This window comes from Carassius carassius, chromosome 45, assembly GCF_963082965.1.
Source record: "Carassius carassius chromosome 45, fCarCar2.1, whole genome shotgun sequence".
Lineage (NCBI taxonomy): Eukaryota > Metazoa > Chordata > Actinopteri > Cypriniformes > Cyprinidae > Carassius > Carassius carassius.
Genome location: NC_081799.1, coordinates 6,304,696 through 6,324,080, shown reverse-complemented (window position 1 = coordinate 6,324,080; position 19,385 = coordinate 6,304,696). Strand labels below are relative to the sequence as shown.

The 19,385-nt window shown below is 36.2% G+C and overlaps 1 protein-coding gene across 1 annotated transcript in view; it reads right to left on the bottom strand.

Annotated features, from left to right (window-relative positions):
• adamts6 (ADAM metallopeptidase with thrombospondin type 1 motif, 6) overlaps positions 1-19,385 on the bottom strand; it is an 86,497-nt gene that overhangs the window by 19,175 nt on the left and 47,937 nt on the right. Inside the window, exons 14-20 of the mRNA XM_059538995.1 lie at positions 17,638-17,701; positions 15,571-15,673; positions 13,650-13,783; positions 10,783-10,906; positions 6,658-6,738; positions 4,805-4,968; positions 707-845 (exon numbers count right to left, since the gene is read on the bottom strand). Of these exons, the coding sequence (XP_059394978.1) occupies positions 707-845; positions 4,805-4,968; positions 6,658-6,738; positions 10,783-10,906; positions 13,650-13,783; positions 15,571-15,673; positions 17,638-17,701 (809 nt within the window). The remainder of the gene's footprint in view (positions 1-706; positions 846-4,804; positions 4,969-6,657; positions 6,739-10,782; positions 10,907-13,649; positions 13,784-15,570; positions 15,674-17,637; positions 17,702-19,385) is intronic.

Sequence of the window (19,385 nt, the reverse complement as noted above, 5' to 3'; positions counted from 1 at the left end):
TCGAAATGTAAACATTTGTGTTGGACTCACTGTTGACAGAATTGTTATTTTTGGTGAAATATTCCTTTTAGCTAGGTATGAAGCCTGGCAAGGACACTATCAAGAACATACTTTTGTCTGTCCACTTATCACATTTTCATCTATTTTTATGTAAATGTTGTTATTTCACATAAAAACACTTGATGGAACCCCAGGATGTACATACTTTTAAAAAATTGTGCATAAAAAAACTTGCACTCAGTTGAGTCTGATCATTGTTTACCATGTGACTAAACTACAATGGGAATACATGTGACTTTGCCACAACAAATGATGTGATTTTTTTAACTAAATAACTAATCAAACACCATCTCAAATGACCATCATTAATTATTTTTAAATGCCTGAGCCAAAAAACGTCATCAAAATTATTTAGTATAATCACCTCCTTTAACTGTCTCAACTGACACACGACTGCATTCCCAAACATCAGAAATCCTGATTTATTATGCAGACCTAATGAAAAAGAGCCACAGGATGCGGCAACTTTCAGTGTTATCAATACTTTGCACCTGTTTCCAAGGAAGTGACAATATTGTTCTCTTGAACACATGGAATGGAAACTTTGCACATAAGTTAATTTCGCAACTTTGGATGGAAACATGGCTAATGATCAATAGGTCTAACAAATTTTCTTAATAAGGATGTGAATAATTGATTTTCTTACCTCCCGCGCATGTTGCTGAGCACTCAGACCAGGGCAGATGGTGCCAGGAGAAGCCCACTTCATTGTCCCCACTTCCTGTACGCTGGATCGGCACATTGAACTTGTAGTGGATGCCAACGTTTTGTTCCTGAAGTAGCACCTGAAAGATTAAAAATGTATTGTGGTTACTTTTCTGTTGCTAGTATACTGCCTTAAAGAAGAAATTAATGGTCTACCTGGCTATTTTTTTTTAATTGTGGCAATTAGCAGACTGAGGGACACAAAATTTCTGTATATTACTTGTAGATGGAATTTTAGAGTTACTCATAGTGGGGCAGTGCACATTCTTTGGTGGCATCAGCCAATCAGTGTTGTCATGATGTCATTTCCCTGCCTGACTGGCTAAAAGTACAACAATTTAATGTGTCCATGGGCAAAGATGGATGCACCAACCAAGCAACTATCATTGAGATGAATGGGAATTTCTACAGGTATTATAGACCTCCATGGTCTTTTTCTCCAAGGATTTTGGCAAAGGAAGTTGGTCTTGAATGGGTGACAGAAAGACAAATACTGAGGTCTTAAAAATGCATGAAATAGAGCAATCAAATCATTAAGAAGGGTATATTTTTTTTTTTGGATGAGCCCAACCTCAGTTCAGCTTGAACAAGCAGATATTTAGCATATCACATCAGCTTCACTCCTGAATTACTTAGTCAGAGAGCTATAATTGTGTGTGTGTTATAAATTGGAAAGCCATGTTAACCAGTGTGGGGCACAATGGAATGGCTTGCGGTGCACTGGCCACTTGTATGTTTTCCAGCGGCGCTGCGACCAGGCCTGGTATTTCCAGCACTTTTGTCCAGGCTAAAGCCATTGTGGTTGCCGAGATGGGGATTTTCAGAATGAACACACACACGCGTGCTAAAGCATGTGCAAATGAGTACTCTCATTTGGCCAGACAGAGGTTTTTAGTGCAAACATATATAACGGTTAACTCTGAAACCACGAGCCAGAGTTCATTTGAGGTTTGTACACAGATGTGGCCTTTATTTAGAATGAACCAAGCAATTTCAAACTGCACATTCAGAACACAAGCCCACAGTATCACTACAGTGACTTTACTATAAGACAACTTCACTGTGTGAGATTTGATAGTCTGACAATAATTCAAAGGCAAGGCCTGAATAGTTGTGTAAAAGCCTACTCCAATTTGAAATCGACTATAGACTTAATTTTCGAATAAAGAGTTTTTTATGTTGCAGCTAGAATGTAAATTGTGTCCAATTATGTAAAACATTTAATTCATTTACATAAAAACTTGTTTAATAGAATTAAAAACTGTCACACATATCATTGAATTCTGTACATGTAAATAATGTTATGTATTAAAAAAAATCCATGTAAAAAGCATGTAAAAATTTTACAGAGACACATTAAACTCAATAATTTTAACATACGAATGTTGTCATGTTCCATGTTTGAATATTGCATATGAAACACAACTCATAAAATGTGTTTTATTTAAAACCTTTAGTGAAATAGCTTAATTGTCTTCTTAAACAAATATGATTATGTACTTAAATGATTTTACATATTTTTAAACTTTAGCCAAAATTTACTAATTAAAAATTCTAGATTCCTAATAACTAATTAAACAATTGCATTATGTGCTTTCAAACAGCTTTAACTAAACAAACACTGTCACAAATAATTTCACTATGTAGGGGATTTAAGTAATAACTGATCAAACAAACAATTTTTGAATACTTATGTTAATTACAAACTTTGTGTTTTAAAACACTAACCATTACGTAAAAATACATTTTACAAAAAAAACCTTTAAAATTTAGATAACTAATAACTACAGTAATTAACTATGCATGTTTTAACAACTAATAACGAATTAATCATACATTGCTGGATATTTACTTTATGTACAGTATTTCAAACAACTTTTTAAAAATACAATTCTACTAAAACATTAAAACTGTAGATAACTAATAAGTAAAAAAAACATTGCCAAATAACTGCTACAGTATATACTTTCAAAAACTTTTCATTTTAACGTAATTACTGATTAAACAAAAATGTTGCATAATTCTGTTATGAACATTCAGACAACTTTACATGTTTTAAAACACTAGCCATTATATGTTTTATAAAATATAAAATTTGGTGAGCCTTTTTAACAAACAAGCAAACTTCAAATTCAGTAACGAATGCAAATGCAATGAATGTATTTGTAAAACAATAGCAATGAAATAAAATGTTTTTGTGTCACTAATTACTTTTGTTACTTTTGTTACTTTTTTTACTGAAAAGAAAGTGGAGAAGTGACAGGAAAAAAAACATGTAGAAGAGAAAAAGTGGACATACGCTACTCTCACATAAGTGTTCTTCCTACATAGTGTTGAGCATGTGAACAACCTGGCAGGCCACATATATCATATATCCCCATAGATCATGACATACTCATAGATCGATTACAAACCTATACAGGTATTCAAGGGGCAGGCTCTAAGATGGTTTAGATCCTACCTGTCCGATCGCTACCATTTTGTTTATTTAAATGAGGTGTCATCTCATTTATCACCAGTAAAATATGGAGTGCCACAAGGATCCGTCCTAGGTCCCCTTCTATTTTCAATATACATGTTGCCCTTTGGTAATATTATTAGAAAATATGGGATTAGTTTCCACTGTTATGCTGATGATACTCAGCTATATATCTCAACAAGACCAGCCGAAACTTCTAAATTATGTAAGCTAACAGAGTGTGTTAAAAATGTAAAAGATAGGATGACCAATCATTTTCTCTTATTAAATTCGGATAAGACAGAGATATTAATTATTGGACCAAAAACAGTACACAGAATCTTGTAGATTACAATTTGCAACTAGACGGATGCACTGCTTCTTCCTCTACAGTCAATCTGGGTGTTATATTAGACAGCAACTTGTCTTTTGAAAATCATATTTCCCATGTTACAAAAACTGCATTCTTCCATCTTAGAAACATTGCCAAGCTACGAAACATGTTACCTGTTTCTGATGCAGAAAAGCTAGTTCATGCATTCATGACCTCTAGACTGGACTATTGTAATGCACTTCTAGGTGGTTGTCCTGCATCTTCAATAAACAAGCTACAGGTAGTCCAAAATGCAGCAGCTAGAGTCCTTACCAGGTCAAGAAAATATGATCATATTACCCCAATTTTACAGTCTCTGCAATGGTTACCTATTAAGTTCCATGTCAGTTACAAATGATCATTACTTACCTATAAGGCCCTAAATGGTTTAGCTCCTGCGTACCTAACTAGCCTTCTACCACGTTACAATCCATCACGCTCCCTAAGGTCACAAAACGCTGGACTTTTGGTAGTTCCTAGGATAGCAAAGTCCACTAAAAGAGGTAGAGCTTTTTCACATTTGGCTCCCAAACTCTGGAATAGCCTTCCTGATAATGTTCGGGGTTCAGACACACTCTCTCGGTTTAAATCTAGATTAAAAAAATCTCTTTCGCCAAGCATTCGAATAAAGTATCTCTTAAATTGTGAGTGTAGTTGCATCTGATCAAATGTGCATTCTCATTCTTTAGCTTGGGTTAAACTAATTAATTTTACTTTGTTGGTACAGCAGCTACTGTATGCTAATGATGCTTCTGTTTGTTTCTATGTTTTGCGCAACTAGGATTTACACAAGATCCAGTCTGGATCCAGAACACCTGAGAAGAGATGATGCTGACCCCTCAGAGGACCTCGGATGATGCTAACGCTGAATCAACAAACAGAACTAACAAATATTGCTACAAGTGTGATTGCGTCATATAATAATTGCTGTTAATAATGTTCATCGTCTGGCTGACTACGTCTTGTATTAATTTTTCTGAAAAATCCTGTCATACGCGCACAAACTGACAGTCACCACTGATAAGCTACTACTAAATATTGTAGAAACTTAATTTTATGTAAAGTTGCTTTGTAATGATTTGTATTGTAAAAAGCAATATACAAATAGACTTGAATTGAATTGAATTGAACATATCGAACACATACTTCTAAAACACCAGCACTAAAAACACTACTGTATCCTTCATGGTAAATAAAGTTCGACTCACCATAACCACCAACTTTTCAATGGTGGCCCCTAAAGCTTCAAGTGACTCAGGTTCATCAGTCGGCCTCTTGTAGTGGAAGGCTGTTCCTGCAATGTCAAATTTGCGGGGCCAGTCGATGGTCCAGGCTCCGTTGATGTAATAGTCATCCTCCTCCGATTTCAAAGCTGTGACAAGCGAGAGCTCCAGTTAATAACCTGACACGAGCCTGATGCTGCCAAGCAGAGAGAGTGATGTCATCGCTGTCATTCATCAACATGATGAGCATCGTCTTACAGAGGAGCTCAGGCTTCCTGATGTCATGGGCAATTTTCACTCTCACTTTCAGACGCTGTGCAGCTTGGAGATCTAGCTTACCAAGTTCAGGTGAAAGTCTTCTTTCGTTACCGAAACCGTAACTGCTCAGTTGTCAAAACAAAGATCTCATCTCAAAGCATAACACACCTCAAAATATTCAGTCTTTTCTTGATTCAGATGGGGCCAAATTGTAAAAGAACAACCTAGATATGTTTTACTCACTCCAGCTCAAAAAGACACCATTTATTTTTCTTAAACATACACAAAGTATTTTTCAAACAAAGAAATTAATGGTACTTTTAATAAATCTTTCAAATGGAAACACTAACATTGAAGATTAGGATGTTTTATTACACATTGGGCAGCTCCAAATAGCTAAATATTATCTTGGTACTAATATTTGGCTAAAGTTTTAAAAATGATAGCACACTATCATTTGTGAATTAAATAAAAAGAAAATAATGAGCATGAATTTCTTTTCCCCAGAGAACAATAAAGAAGACATTTGGCAGAATGTTTAAACTGATCTTTTCCATGCATGAAAGTAATGACTAGCTCTAAACGGGACAAAAAAGCAATATAAAAACAGTATGATTTGTACATGTGTGAAAAGTCAAATTTAAGTCAAATTTAATACTTAATATTCAAATTTTAAACATAGTGTGTCAAGATGTGTCATAACAGGGTAAGATATCGATGATACCAAATGGCAATTGGTTCTCGCAAATCTTTTAACTAAAAGTGACATTACGTGTTTTGATATGACTGCACAAGCATTCACCATACATGAAAGAGTTCTTCAAAACCTCTTCTTTGAACTGAAATAACTGAAAATAATGGAATTGTAAGCCCTCAAACTGATGACACGTTGGGCAAAACCAACCAAAGATAACAAGACAGTTGTTTTATTTCGAAATTAAAAGAACTGACTGATGTTAAACATCAAATGAACCAATTCTGCAAGCTTGCTTTCATTATTAGCCAAATATTTGTAAGACATTAAGGATCTCACGGCCATTTCAAAAGATTCTCACTTTAAACAGGGCCATGTGTTTATTTTGACAAATGTGGCATGCATGTGAACGACTGAAGGAGACAAAATGTGTTTTACAATTTTCTTAAAAACGTTGCTCCGCAAGCCCTTTGGCACTAACGTTGGCCACCGCTGTGCTAGAACATCAGACAACTTATCTTCCTTTCAAACGATGAGAAAAAACCTCTGCATCAACATGATAGACAACAAAACCCAACAAGCTGTCATACACACTAGCTATATTTATGTTTGCACTCAAAACAACTTAATTGGACCCGCTTGTTTGATTGTTTTAATTAGTTACATGGCTGAGAACCATGAGATGGTTTTACTCAGCTTGCGGTTTGGAAAAGACAAAAGGCAAAATCATGACAATGAACAAATATAAGACATGAGAGCGAGGATGGCTGTGAGACTGATCCAGATTTACATCCACAACAAAGCCTAAAACAAACAATTTCACCACTTTTGTACCTAGTGTGGCTTCATGAACAAAGCTTCCAAGAAGATAAATACAAACACTCACCGATGTAGTTTTTTGACACGGCCACTTCCCTGATTTCAATATGAACCGATCCTTTTGGTATCTGGACAACCTCCATATAACCTACAAAATGCACAATTTGGTTTAGAAAATGAATCAAAAGTTGAATTTCGCTCATATAACAGCACAATTTGTAGTTGTCTGTAAATGTACATACATGTACATATTGTTTTAGCAGCATGTTTTTAGCATCACGAGTGTCCCTTAAATTAGCATGCTGTGCTTCCATTAGCATTAGCATTTTGTTAGAGTAAAGCACCTAAACTACAGCATGCACATTCAGTGTCTCATCTTACACTGTTTTTTGAGTATCTAACCACAAGACTTTGAAATTTTTTTTTATTTAATTTGTGCAAACTCTGTTATTCCAAAAAGAAAATCAAAAGTTTTGTTTGAAACTTTTTCATGCATTTTTACTTCCGAGAACATCTTAATTTGTAACCCATCTTTATACCTTATTAATGACTAATTCTTATTAGTTGCATCTAGTGTTTCTTGCAAGCTATTCAGACAAGGAGAATTTGAACAGAATCCCAGCATGTTCAAAGAAAATCTAACTAACTTAGCAACAGCAAATTCATTACAAGGGAAGGATCTACAACGCACCCTTAACTCCCCCTTAAAGTTTCAGATGATTTACCAGCTATACCTTAAAAGGAGAAAACAGTCCCTTACTACAGAGAGTACTTTTGGATGTGGCCCGACAATGTGTGCAATATTACAGGTTTTATTGATTCTCTCACTGGATGATGCAATTAATACTCATATATTGTGTTACCACTTCTATTTTGACAACTTGTTTCTTGACCCAAAAACAAAACCTTTATCATTGGTTGTCTGATGAAAAAAAAAAAACTGCATTTCCATGAAAAATGTCAAGCTTGGCCAAAGCACCCGTTGGCCCCTTGACAGGAGCCACTGCCAAAAAGACAATGCGTTCCTCCACTCGCTTGTGCTGTGCTTTCTTCAAGTGGGATTTCTCTAGTGGTAAGCGATTAAAAACTTGTCGCGTTTGGCAAGCGTGCCGTGCACTCTCTGGAATGGGATTCTAAAGGGAGAGATTGGTCGTGGTGCTCCTCTTCTTTCATACAGCTCAGCAGTGGCTTGTGGATTTTGTCACATTGTACTTTAAATTTTTGAACAGCTTCAGAAATGTCAGAAATTCAATGCAATATGAACACTGACTGTAGGGACAATTGCCCTAAACATATGCTCAAAACCTAGTGGTGACAGGACATCTTAAGACCCTGATATACTTAAGATAGGGGTTTTCTTGTTCTTCACTTAGGGCTAAAAAGACGTTTGCCATTTGGTAGCAATGCAGAATATGTGCTTTATAAGTACTAATAAACAGCCAATATGTTAAGAATAGGCATGCTAATAAGCAACTAGTAAACAGTGAGAATTGGTCCCTATACTAAAGTGTTACTGGGAAAGTTACTTTTAAAAGTAATGCATAACATTATTAGCCGCATTTCCACTGTCGGGCCAGTGCGAGCCAGGGCTTAAAACGGGCCGGGTGGGGCTAATAGCCTCAGGCCAGTAGCACCGAGGCCAGAATAGCACAGGGTTTCCACAGTCGAGCCTGAAGCTCCGCTGCGCTTAAAATCCTAAAATCCGCCCTTTACACGCCTCTCAGGAATAATCATCATTTCACCAACAAAGACAAGTTATCAGAAAACTAAGAAATAAATCACTGGAACTAGCGCGATCACACACGAACATGATAAAAGCTGCCGTTTGTTTGCATGCTTTGTTAAATATTCAAATTCAAAAGCATCAATGTTTTACTATAGAATAAGTGATACATTGATCATAATGAATTAATTTATCAGGACTTTATTAAACAGACATTAATCAAACAGAAATATATATATATTATTTATTTATTTTTAACGCTTATGAAAATAGCCTGCTTATTCAGTCGAGTCCGTTTCTGTTTATTTGTAGCCACAGTAGACTATATACGTCACATTTAGAATGAATGATAATATCTATATTTTTATAAAAGCTCCCGAACAAAAAACATTATTATATTTTTATGATATAGGAAACGTGTAGCCAAACTCTCGAAACGAGACCTATGACAGATAATATATCTTACTAAATAAATACACGATTGTGATAGAGAATAAGAAGCTGATGTCTGATTTCTCCAAGTGGTTGCATTTACCATGTTTACTCTGGTAACGTTAATGTTTAGCGTGCATTGTCTTTTACATCGCTTATAAATATTTCTGCCTTGTTTAGTGATTATAATCCACATCGGATCAAGTTATTTCAAACACTCTCTGCTGACTGAAAGTGAGTTCTGAGCTCAACTTATTTTCAAAAGTTTTTAATACCGGTGTTAAAGCTGTTATCTTTCTGAAATGATCTGCAGCGCTGAGCTCTCCAGACGCGGAGAAACTCAGTCTTTGTTCATAACCACTCCTCTAGCCCCAGATGGCCCGCTCTGGCCCAAGGTTTTCGTCGGGCCAAAAAACCCTGGTCGTTGGCCCAGAGGAAGCCCAGACGAGGCACGATCAAGCACCAGAAGTGACAGTGTAAACGCGGCTATTGAATTACTTCACAAAAAGTAACTAAATGCATTATTTCCTCTTTATAGAAAGTAACGAATTACGTCACCTGGGCTGGGCTCGCTTATTTGTTTTTAAATAACCCAAAAGTAATATTTTTGACAACTGTAAATGCCATTTCATACAGGCCAAAGGAAGTGGCTCTACACTTAACTCCCAATATCTTTTACAAAAAATGGGAAGCAAAGTAAATTTAGTAAATTTAAAAGTAATATGTTACTTCACTAGTTACTTGAAAAAAAAAAGGAATCTGATTACGTAACTTGTGTTACTAATGCAAGTCTGTTCTGTGCACTCAATCACAAAATATACACACAACAAAAAAACCCAGTGGTGAGAAACAGCAGTTAAGAAAGCATCTGATCTTTGTGATGTGGATATTTGCACATTACATTTATTTATACAGCACATTATACAATGCATTGCTTTTAAGCAGCATGACCATATGTGTTTTTTTCCCAGACATGCCCTGGCCAGGATTTGTATATGACCTGAAATGTCCAGGGTTTTCAAATGTTTTCATGCTTGCTGAAAACAGTCTGAATGATAGCATGCAGGCATTGTATATAATCGACCAAACATGGCATGCAAGAATGTTGGTTCTACAGATAATTGTCATACCTATGCAAATACATGTACATTACATATAACATCTGAGGACAGTAGACAAACAATGTCAAAAACAAAGCTAAAAACCTGGCATTCCACGTCAAGGTGGATCACACCTACCTATTGCGTAATTGCTTCAGATCAATGGTAGTTCAAACGTGTTTACCAACTGAAGCTAACTTTTCTGGAAAGTTAGCTTTGGCAAGCTGTTTCTAAGTACAGAAACAAAGTCCAAACGAACTTTGGTTTGGCCTGATTTTGCTCAAATGACATCACAACATTTCATTCTTCGATTTTGCCTGAGGGGACCTTTAGTAACTCTCCAGTTCATGGTTCAATGCGGCCTGTGATCAAACCTTCCGATATTTGTTTTACAATACACTGGGACAAGACCACAGGAACCAGATGAGTCCTCTGCACAATCTGACTTTGCTGCAGCCTGGAATTGAACTACTGGTTTCGTTTGGTCAGAGGAGAACTGGCCCCCGACTGAGCCTGGTTTCTCCCAAGGTTTTTTCTCCATTCTGTCACCGATGGAGTTTTGATTCCTTGCTGCTGTTGCCTCTTTCTTAGTTGGGGTCACTTAATTACAAGCAATATCGTCGACTTGATTGCACTGATACTATTTAAACTATTTGAACTGAGCTGGATAATGACATCACTGAATTTAATGTTGACCTGCCTTTAACTGAAAACTTAGTGTTTACTATTGTCATTTTGTATTATTGACACACTATTTTCCTACTTAATAGTGCTTAAAAGTGACATATAAATAAAGTGGACTTGACTTGACTCCAGTACTTACCTAGTAGGCTGTTTAACACCTTCTCATGTCATAATTGCTCATACAAAATGGTGAAATGGTAAAATATTGAATATGTGTTATTGATGATGAGTGTACAATCAGTGACCTCCTGACCTCCTCTGGGAAGCGAATCGTTGAACAGTCCTTCGGTGACCTCACACGTGCTGCCGTCACCTCCGCACACACGGCATCTGTCCTCTTTGGCATCCGAGCCCAGGATGTTATCACAGCCAACATGCTGGAAAGACACATAGGCAGGGTGTTTCAGTGCAGGGGAACATGGTCGAGGCGTTCTCAGACCGTGACTGTCTGATTCAAAGAAAAACATGTCATTCCCACACAGCTGTATTGAGTCAGAATATGACATGAAAAGATGAATGGTTCTGGTTTTGCTTCAGGACCGTGATTTTACACTGGACATCAACACAGCAACAAAATTATTTACAGCATTGTACAAAATTAAATAAAAATATCCTTTAAATCAAACTGAAATTTGTTGATATGACAGGCTGATTATGAAAATTGACATTTTTGTATGTGCATAAACAATAGCAGAAGCATGAGTAACAGTATTTATATTTCTAGTGTTTTGTTTCTAAATGTCAATTGAATTTTGTTGGTTTTATGCTCTCGGCAGCCAATAATTCACCACACAAAACACATTGTGGTCGGCACAAACCAGGTTTATTCATATTGTGTCAAATTTTCTTTCATCTTGAATGGTTTTGTTCATGAGGGCATGTCACGCAACCTGTCCATGTTGGCATTTGTCTAACTTGACTGGCTTCAAACTAATTACAGGTGAATTTGTGCCAAAATACCATTGAGCCTGACTGGACACACAACCTTTGATGTATAAAAATTGCAATATTCACTAAATTAGTACCATACTGGTTTACCACCAATATTGTGGATATCTATATGTATTTTAATTATTAGTATCAGTTGATATGGTATAATTAATTGTGCATGCTTGATTTTAGTTAGCTCCATCCAATGCTGATTAAAAAAACTAAAAAACTAAAACAAACACTGGTAATTTAACACTGTTATCAATATGATTATGTTTGAACTATGCATTTTTAACATTATTTTTGATTTTTAAAGATTTTTCACATTTCACATTATAATGTTGTGACGAATTCAAGTGCATTAAGCACAAAATAAATTTTTCACTAGGGTGCATTATATGAACTAAATTGAACATTGTTTTCCCCTTGCTCAGAAAACACAGGTGACCCATTTTTGGGTTTTGACTGACCAGCTGTGAATCACTGGACTAGACATAAGATTGATTACTACTGTTTTGGATATTCCCTCTGCAACCCCTGTGCATGCCTTTACTTGCATTATTATTAAACGGTAAGAATCTCTTCCAAAACGCAATGAGAGGTTGTTGGGTGCAGCACAGATCGATTCCTTTGAGTTTAAAAGAACATTGTGTGCATTTCATCGCTCCAGATCAGATCAAAGAGGAAACCTCGGGGATCAATTAAAATAGTATCTTAAACCACATAAATCAAGGATGCGGACAACAATGTGCGAGACTAACAAATACTGAACTCTAGACAAAATCTTTTCTACACAGAGTTCAAAATCCATTTTCACACAAAAATAAACAAAGTGTAGCACTATTACATAAATTTGGTTTGTTATACAAATGGTATTGTAAGTGAATTAAAAATCACTCTCAAGCGGCTCACCCGCCTTTTTAACTAACTTGGGAAAACACATGTACTGTACTGTCCTGATAAGAGGTTCAGCCCCTTCAACACCAGCCTTTATTTAGGCTTAATTGTTCTGTGTTAGTGATTGGCTACATTGGAGACGTTAAAGTCTGATAAACAAAGATAATGCAACATTTAGACCACAAGGGCCACATAAAAACAGAAATCTATGAAATATTGTAGAAACAAGCCACTCTGCACATTTTTACATTACATTTATGGATTTGGCAGATGCTTTTATACCAAATCACGTATCAGTTATCCACTGGGAATCAAACTTATGACATTGGTAGTGCTTATGCTACCAAGAGCGCTTATTTTTAGTTTCTAAAAAACAAGTAAATAAAATGTCATTCGACAACAATGTAGGCCACTACTTCTTGAAATATTTCTCTTGGCAACATCTATTCTTGGCAACATCTATTTAGAATTTAATGTTCTATTTCGCATACTATCTTTTAAGGCACCATAGGTCAATACAGTGAATGTTTTTGAACCGCATTTCCAGGCATAAAATGTTATAAATCAGGCAAAAGAAAAATCAACAAACTCCTTGAAAAACCCTTCAGAATAAAGATATGTTTGGTGCTTGTAAGTGCTGCTGAAGTGGACATTTCTGGCTCAGTACACGAGAAAATACTCACTTTAAAAAAATCACACAAATAATTTGATGATGCACGTAATACAATAAATGCTATTTTAGAGAATATTTTAGATGACTTCATTCCAAGTTATGGAAGCAAAAATCCCAAAACAGACCTGTGCATGATAAAACAATGTTGTTGTCTGTAGTGTCCTGCCTTAAATAGTAGCAGTCAGTGTATAGTGCACAGTATGCAGTGCGCTAGAACAATAGTGTGTTGAAAATAGAATGCAAAAGCAGGCCTGATAATATAATACTTGTGGCAGATCTTGCGTGCTTTACCCACCATTGCATGCTTTTGTCTCTATTCTTCTTTAAATTTTTTTCAGTTGTTATAAAAAAGGGTACAAAAGGCCAAACACACCACAAATTTTATTTTTCTGGTTTTAGGTAACGATATGCAAGAACTTTAGCTAGATGCTAATGCTAACATGCCAAACAGATGTAATCAAGATGTAATAAACATCTCAGAACTACTGTCCCTCACTCGTGTCTTGAGTGAGTTGAATGCATATGGGAATTGGGATGTGACTTTTAAGCACTATAAAATGGCATGGTACTTACTACAGTACATTGTTAGATTATTTCAGGCACTGCCGGTGTAGACTCACCTTACACTCTCCATTGATGCATATGTCCAGCGAGTCGGCCTGACAGCGCGTGCCGTCAATGACGGCGGGAGAACGTTCGGTGTAGAAGTTGTAGCCCTCAGCCAGACAGTTCAACGCACACGGTTTCACTCCACCTGACAAACACAGTGAGTTTATCGTCAAACAACTGATGTCAGGTTATTGATGTGTCCCAAGGTCCTCAAGAACTCCTTCACGGCCCAGCAGTGTCAAAGAGGCGGCCACGATTTATGTCTTGCGATAAACCGAGAATCTGTACGCAATAACCGAGTCAGTCTCTCGCCTCACCAGTGCATTGATAAGTGATTCGCAGACTGCTTTTCTTGCAACTGTCTCGAGCCAGGGCTCTCAGACAGGGCCCACGGTTTTCTTTTATGCCTTTGTTGATATTAACAATCCAGTCAAAGCACTCGAGCACAAGAGAGGCATTACTCATAGTGGAATCTGAACGTTTTGCCTGACATCATTACTGCAAAGACACGGGGAGAGATTAACAGAGCTGCCAACAAAAATCATGGAGACATTCACAAAGGTTATCGCAGACTTTACAAGCGAAGTTCACCTCCAAAATGAGTTTTAAGAGCCAAACAATTGGTAATGATCATGCTTATTACAGGGCAGAGAGATAAGGAGATGATTGAGGCGACCCTGAACTTCCTGTCAGAATGTTTTGGAAATGCCTCTCGATCTCTTGCCGTTTTTCTTTGTTTATTGGGTTCGGGCCATTTTGTTGTAAACAAGAAATGCACCCTTCCCTCAGGCTTTCTGGCTGCACTTTTTTGTTAAAAGAGGTCTGAAAGTGCATCAGAGAAAGATTTAATAAAACCACAATGGGGTAAAATGTTGGGAGGTAGTGGTAGTGTTTGATTTTCACTGTTATTAATTAAATACAGTTATATGATTATACAGTTATATGGATGACAATAATTTTCTGAGAAAAGCTCCCAAGTGAAGATCATCTGTAAACATTACACAGAGCAGATGAAAGCATTGAATCAACAATTTATAAAAGTCTTGCTTGTTTTATTTTGATATTAAATTACTATCGCTATTTTTATGAAATTAAATAATAAATATAAAATGGAAATATTAAACATTCAAATAATACTAAAAATTAATAGTAAATAATAAATATAAAAAGGTAAATATTAATTAATCATGCTGTCATATATATACATACACATTTATATAAACATTAAACAATTTTACACTCTTGTTTGTGTTAAATTACTAATATATATTTTTTTATATTTACTATTTTAAGTTATTTTTAATAAGTAATAATTTGCAATAAAAGATTGTTGACAAAAACCAGTATGACTCTTCTTTCTTTCTTTCTTTCTTTCTTTCTTTCTTTCTTTCTTTCTTTCTTTCTTTCCTTCTTCTTTTCGGTTTTGTTCCATATAGTGAATTCAGTGGGGTCCAAAACAACATTAGACTCCATTGACTTTTGCTGTATTGCAATCAATCAATCAATCAATCAATCAATGCATACATACATACGTAAAGTAAGTACAAAATAACACCCCAATAAGTACGTTTATGTGCCACAGATGAAAGTCATACAAGACAGTGAGTAAATGATGACAGAATTTTAATTTTTGGGTGGACTATTGCATTACATTGACAGGTCTAATTGTCACACTTTTATTTACAGATCTGATCTCTCTGAGAAACTGTGTACATACACACACACTCACACAGACTAGCGATACATGGTGTTCTAGCTGGAATCTGAAGAATTTTCAGCCCATCAAAGAGACTTCCACAGTGTTGGTGTTAGCAGGATACACAAAGCAAGCCAGTATGTACACTGTCACTGAAGCCCAGACTTTGGGAAGGCTGTGGGAGAGAGCGGCTCCCTCTGTAGCACTTCGCTCTGGGTGCTGGGCTGGGAACCTACCTCCAGTGTACGGCTTCCAGTTGTAGTACTTCCCACGGAAAGACATGTTGTCAAAATCGGCACACTGCTTCTCCCTAAAGTCACGTGATCCTGCTGGACAAGCCTGCGATCAAACAAGAAAATAACTGGCAGTGAATGAACCGTTGAGGCCTTTCAGATAGTACTCTCATTTATATTACATCAACTTATAGAGTATTTATAATACTTTCATTTGATCCTACACTGAACAACATTGAATAGTGTTACAGATTCCCATCCGTCAGATGAAACATTGTGGTTCCAAAGAACCTTTTAGTGAACAGTTCTTTTTTCTACTCTGAAGAACCTTTTGCAGAATTTAAAGATTCCACGGATGTTAAAGGTTCTCCATGGAACCACATATGCCGATTAGGAGTCTTTATTTTTAAGAGTTTTGGTAATGTAGGGGATGTTTTTTGAGGTGGCCAGTCTTATTTGGGCACTAGAGTCAGACATATTATATTTAATTTTGGCTAAAAACTCTGATGGTCTCATTTCACCACATGATCTTTTTCTCCATTGGTTGACATAATACTCTCTGGCAAACTCCAGACACGGTTGCACAAGGTTCATTTTAAGTAATGGTTATTTTTGTACCACAATCCCACACAGGTCGATGTTGTGCAGAGCTCTTGATATGGTTGACCGGTGCACCTCTACTCCATTCTCAACTTAGTTTTAATGAACGATATTTTCATGGCAGTTTCAGAAATGTTGATGTTGTTTACTCTTTGTGATAACAGAAACCAACTGTGCTCACTGAGGCATTCAAACATTTAGATACTGCTTACACTCGGATAACAACTTTTTACATATACATATAATGCTTGATTTAAAAAAAGTAATAAATGTCTAAAAATAAAAATATATATTTGATTAAACTAAAAGGTTAAATCTGTAAAAACTTGTAAAAATATATATCTAAATCTATATTTAGATTTTGAGAAGTTAAAGAAACAAAACTACTAGGAAATGGGTAATAAAAGTAAAATATTAAATTTAAAAATAAAATAAAAACATACTTTTGATGGAATTGACTCATTTGTGAATACACATGATCACATTTGCCTCTTGTAATAATAATAATAATAAACCCTTCTATAAAAAAATGATGTTAAACATGATGTGCATTGTGTAATGAACTTTCAATGTTATTTAAACATTATTGCCCTAAATCCAATTAAACTTTAATATGCGACTCGACTTGGCCTCTTTCCATGGCAGCACTGTTATTAACCCTAGTCACCATGTAAACTGGAGGATCATGGAGTCAGCAGTGAGCGAAGGGGTGCGGATTAGCTCATTGTTTTGAGAAGTAAAACAAATGATAGCAGACCTTTGCTTGGTACTGAACAATGGCCGTGGCTGGAACCAGAGCCACAGGGGGGCCATATCCTCAATGACTTAATAATTTCAAAGCCACAGCCATAATAAATCCAGACGCTGGAATGCCCCACATAAACACGCCAGAGAGTGGTCCTCAACCCTTGGTTGTCCCCTTCAAAAGCTCAGTTTGGATTCCAGGAGGTCAAAGAACTAATTACATTATATCTGTGATGGGGTCGTTGTTTAATAAGTACTGAACTAGCGCTGGGCTGCTGTCGAAAGCCCTCAGAATCTGATCGGATGTCACCAATAGAGCATATCCACAACACATTTGTGTTGGACAACGCACGTTCATTTTCAGTGCTTGGGGGTGCTGTTTGTTCTCCAAAGTACACATTTGCTGCTTGTGCTTGACTGTTATTTTTAAGATTTGTGGTAGAAAGGCTGCCTGACGAGCTCAATTTTCACCTTAAAGACCCCATAAAATCCTGTGCTGGTGTATTTCCTTTGAAACAGGAAGCCATGCGACACTAAAGACGGGGGTAAATTACATTTTAAAAATAAATGTAAACTAACCGTTTTATTGTATAGAAATATACATTGTATAGAAAACTGTTATTTTAAAGTGTAATTATATAAACAATACTAGGTGCTTTGACATGTTAAACAATAAATCGAAATAATTCTGCTGACAGACAAAGAAAACGAAGAGCTGTAACTCACGTCAGTGTTACACGATCTGTAGCGCTTCCTCTCTCCGAGGCAGTACTTCCCTCCGCCTGTCGGCCTGAAAGAGGAGGAATAAAAAGGCTCATGAGGTACCATCATGAGAGAGAGCGAATCGAGGTAAAAATGCATCAACACGCCATTCCAGTCAACACCGGACAGCATCTGTACTGCATTTGCTTTAGCAGAGCAGGGCAAATGGTCCAGTAAGCTCAACCTCAACACGCAAACACATACTTCCAGGTCGTCTGTAGAAGTTTAGTGTTCAAAAGATCAGATCACGTCATCAGATCACACAAATACAGCCATCTTTCAGATCTGCGTTGACTTTGCTCTTCTGTTCTGATCTCTGATCAGTTTAAAGCTAATGTGTGTAAAAAAAGAAAAAAAAAGAAAACATTTTCCGAACACTGTCTGTCTCACCCTTCTGAATGTTTTCTTGCAATTCTGGGATTATGTCTCACAATTCTCTTTTTTCTAGTAATTCTGAGAAAAAAGTCCGAATGGCGAGACAAACTCATTGCAATGAGATTGCAAATACGAGTTAACGTCACAATTTCTCTCGCAATTCTAAAAAATGTTAAATAATAAAAAATAAAAAATACAGTTGTGAGATAAAATGTCGCAATTACATTTCTTTTTGATTAATGAAATTAGCGAAAAATCTAAAAGGCAGGGTCGATAGAAGTTTTCGAGAAACTGTTTGTAAACAAAAATTCAATAAATCGTGCTAATTTACCACTCTAATTTAATTGGATTATTAATTATAACATGGAAGTTATAATAAAATGCCATATCGAATTTTTCAAGCATGTTTTTCAACCCCAGATTAGTCAATTCACATGAAATTTGGTATTATTAAATTATGCAATCATCTAGAGACTCATCTTACAAACATTAACCAAAATTATTTTGATTTGTCAAATTATTTGAAACATGTGAGTAAATACATTCTTGTATATTGTAGTACAACGTCTCTCTATCTCACAGACACACCCACACACACTTTATTTCAGTTTTACTTATAATCTTCCAAAATTCTTTCAAGATAACAGTCATTAACTCCTCCAAGGGGTTCATGTGATTTGCATTTAGTCAATAGCATGCTAAAACAAGGTGCTATTACAGGTCCTATTACATTTATGCACTTAAATGCATGCTCTCATGAATTTGTTTTTCTAAAGCTTGGCATCACTGCTTGCAGCTATATTTATGTTTTCAATTCCGCTTTATGCCTATCACCTTTAAATATACGCAATCCAGACGCTATCATTTAAGAAGCAAAAAATCTCTGCATTGTAGAATCACTAAAAGTTTCTTTCAGCTAAAATCAAAGATATAAAAGTAATGTGTAATTTCAGCCTTACATGGAGTTCCATTGTTAAAGAGCAAGGTGCCCCTCAGGCCAGTGATTTCCAATTGTATAAACAATAATCCCCATAATTAATAACCGAGCCCCTAATAAGCCCCTTGAGTATCCACATGTTCTATCAAGGTTGACTTCAGTCCCATAAATGGACATTCAGAAAACTCAAGCCACAAGCAAATATGAAAAGCAGTTTCCATTTGTGTTTGTTTGACAGAGAGCTCCAGATCTCCAGGTCTGTTCAGGTGGTTATGACCAGCAGGTCAGTGTGCACTTTTTCTCATTGTCTTATAAAAACTTGATGTATGCATCCAGGTCTCTCTCAGTGAACAGCTGAGCTGTTTGGCCATTTCTCCGCAGGTTATTTTGACCCAGGAGG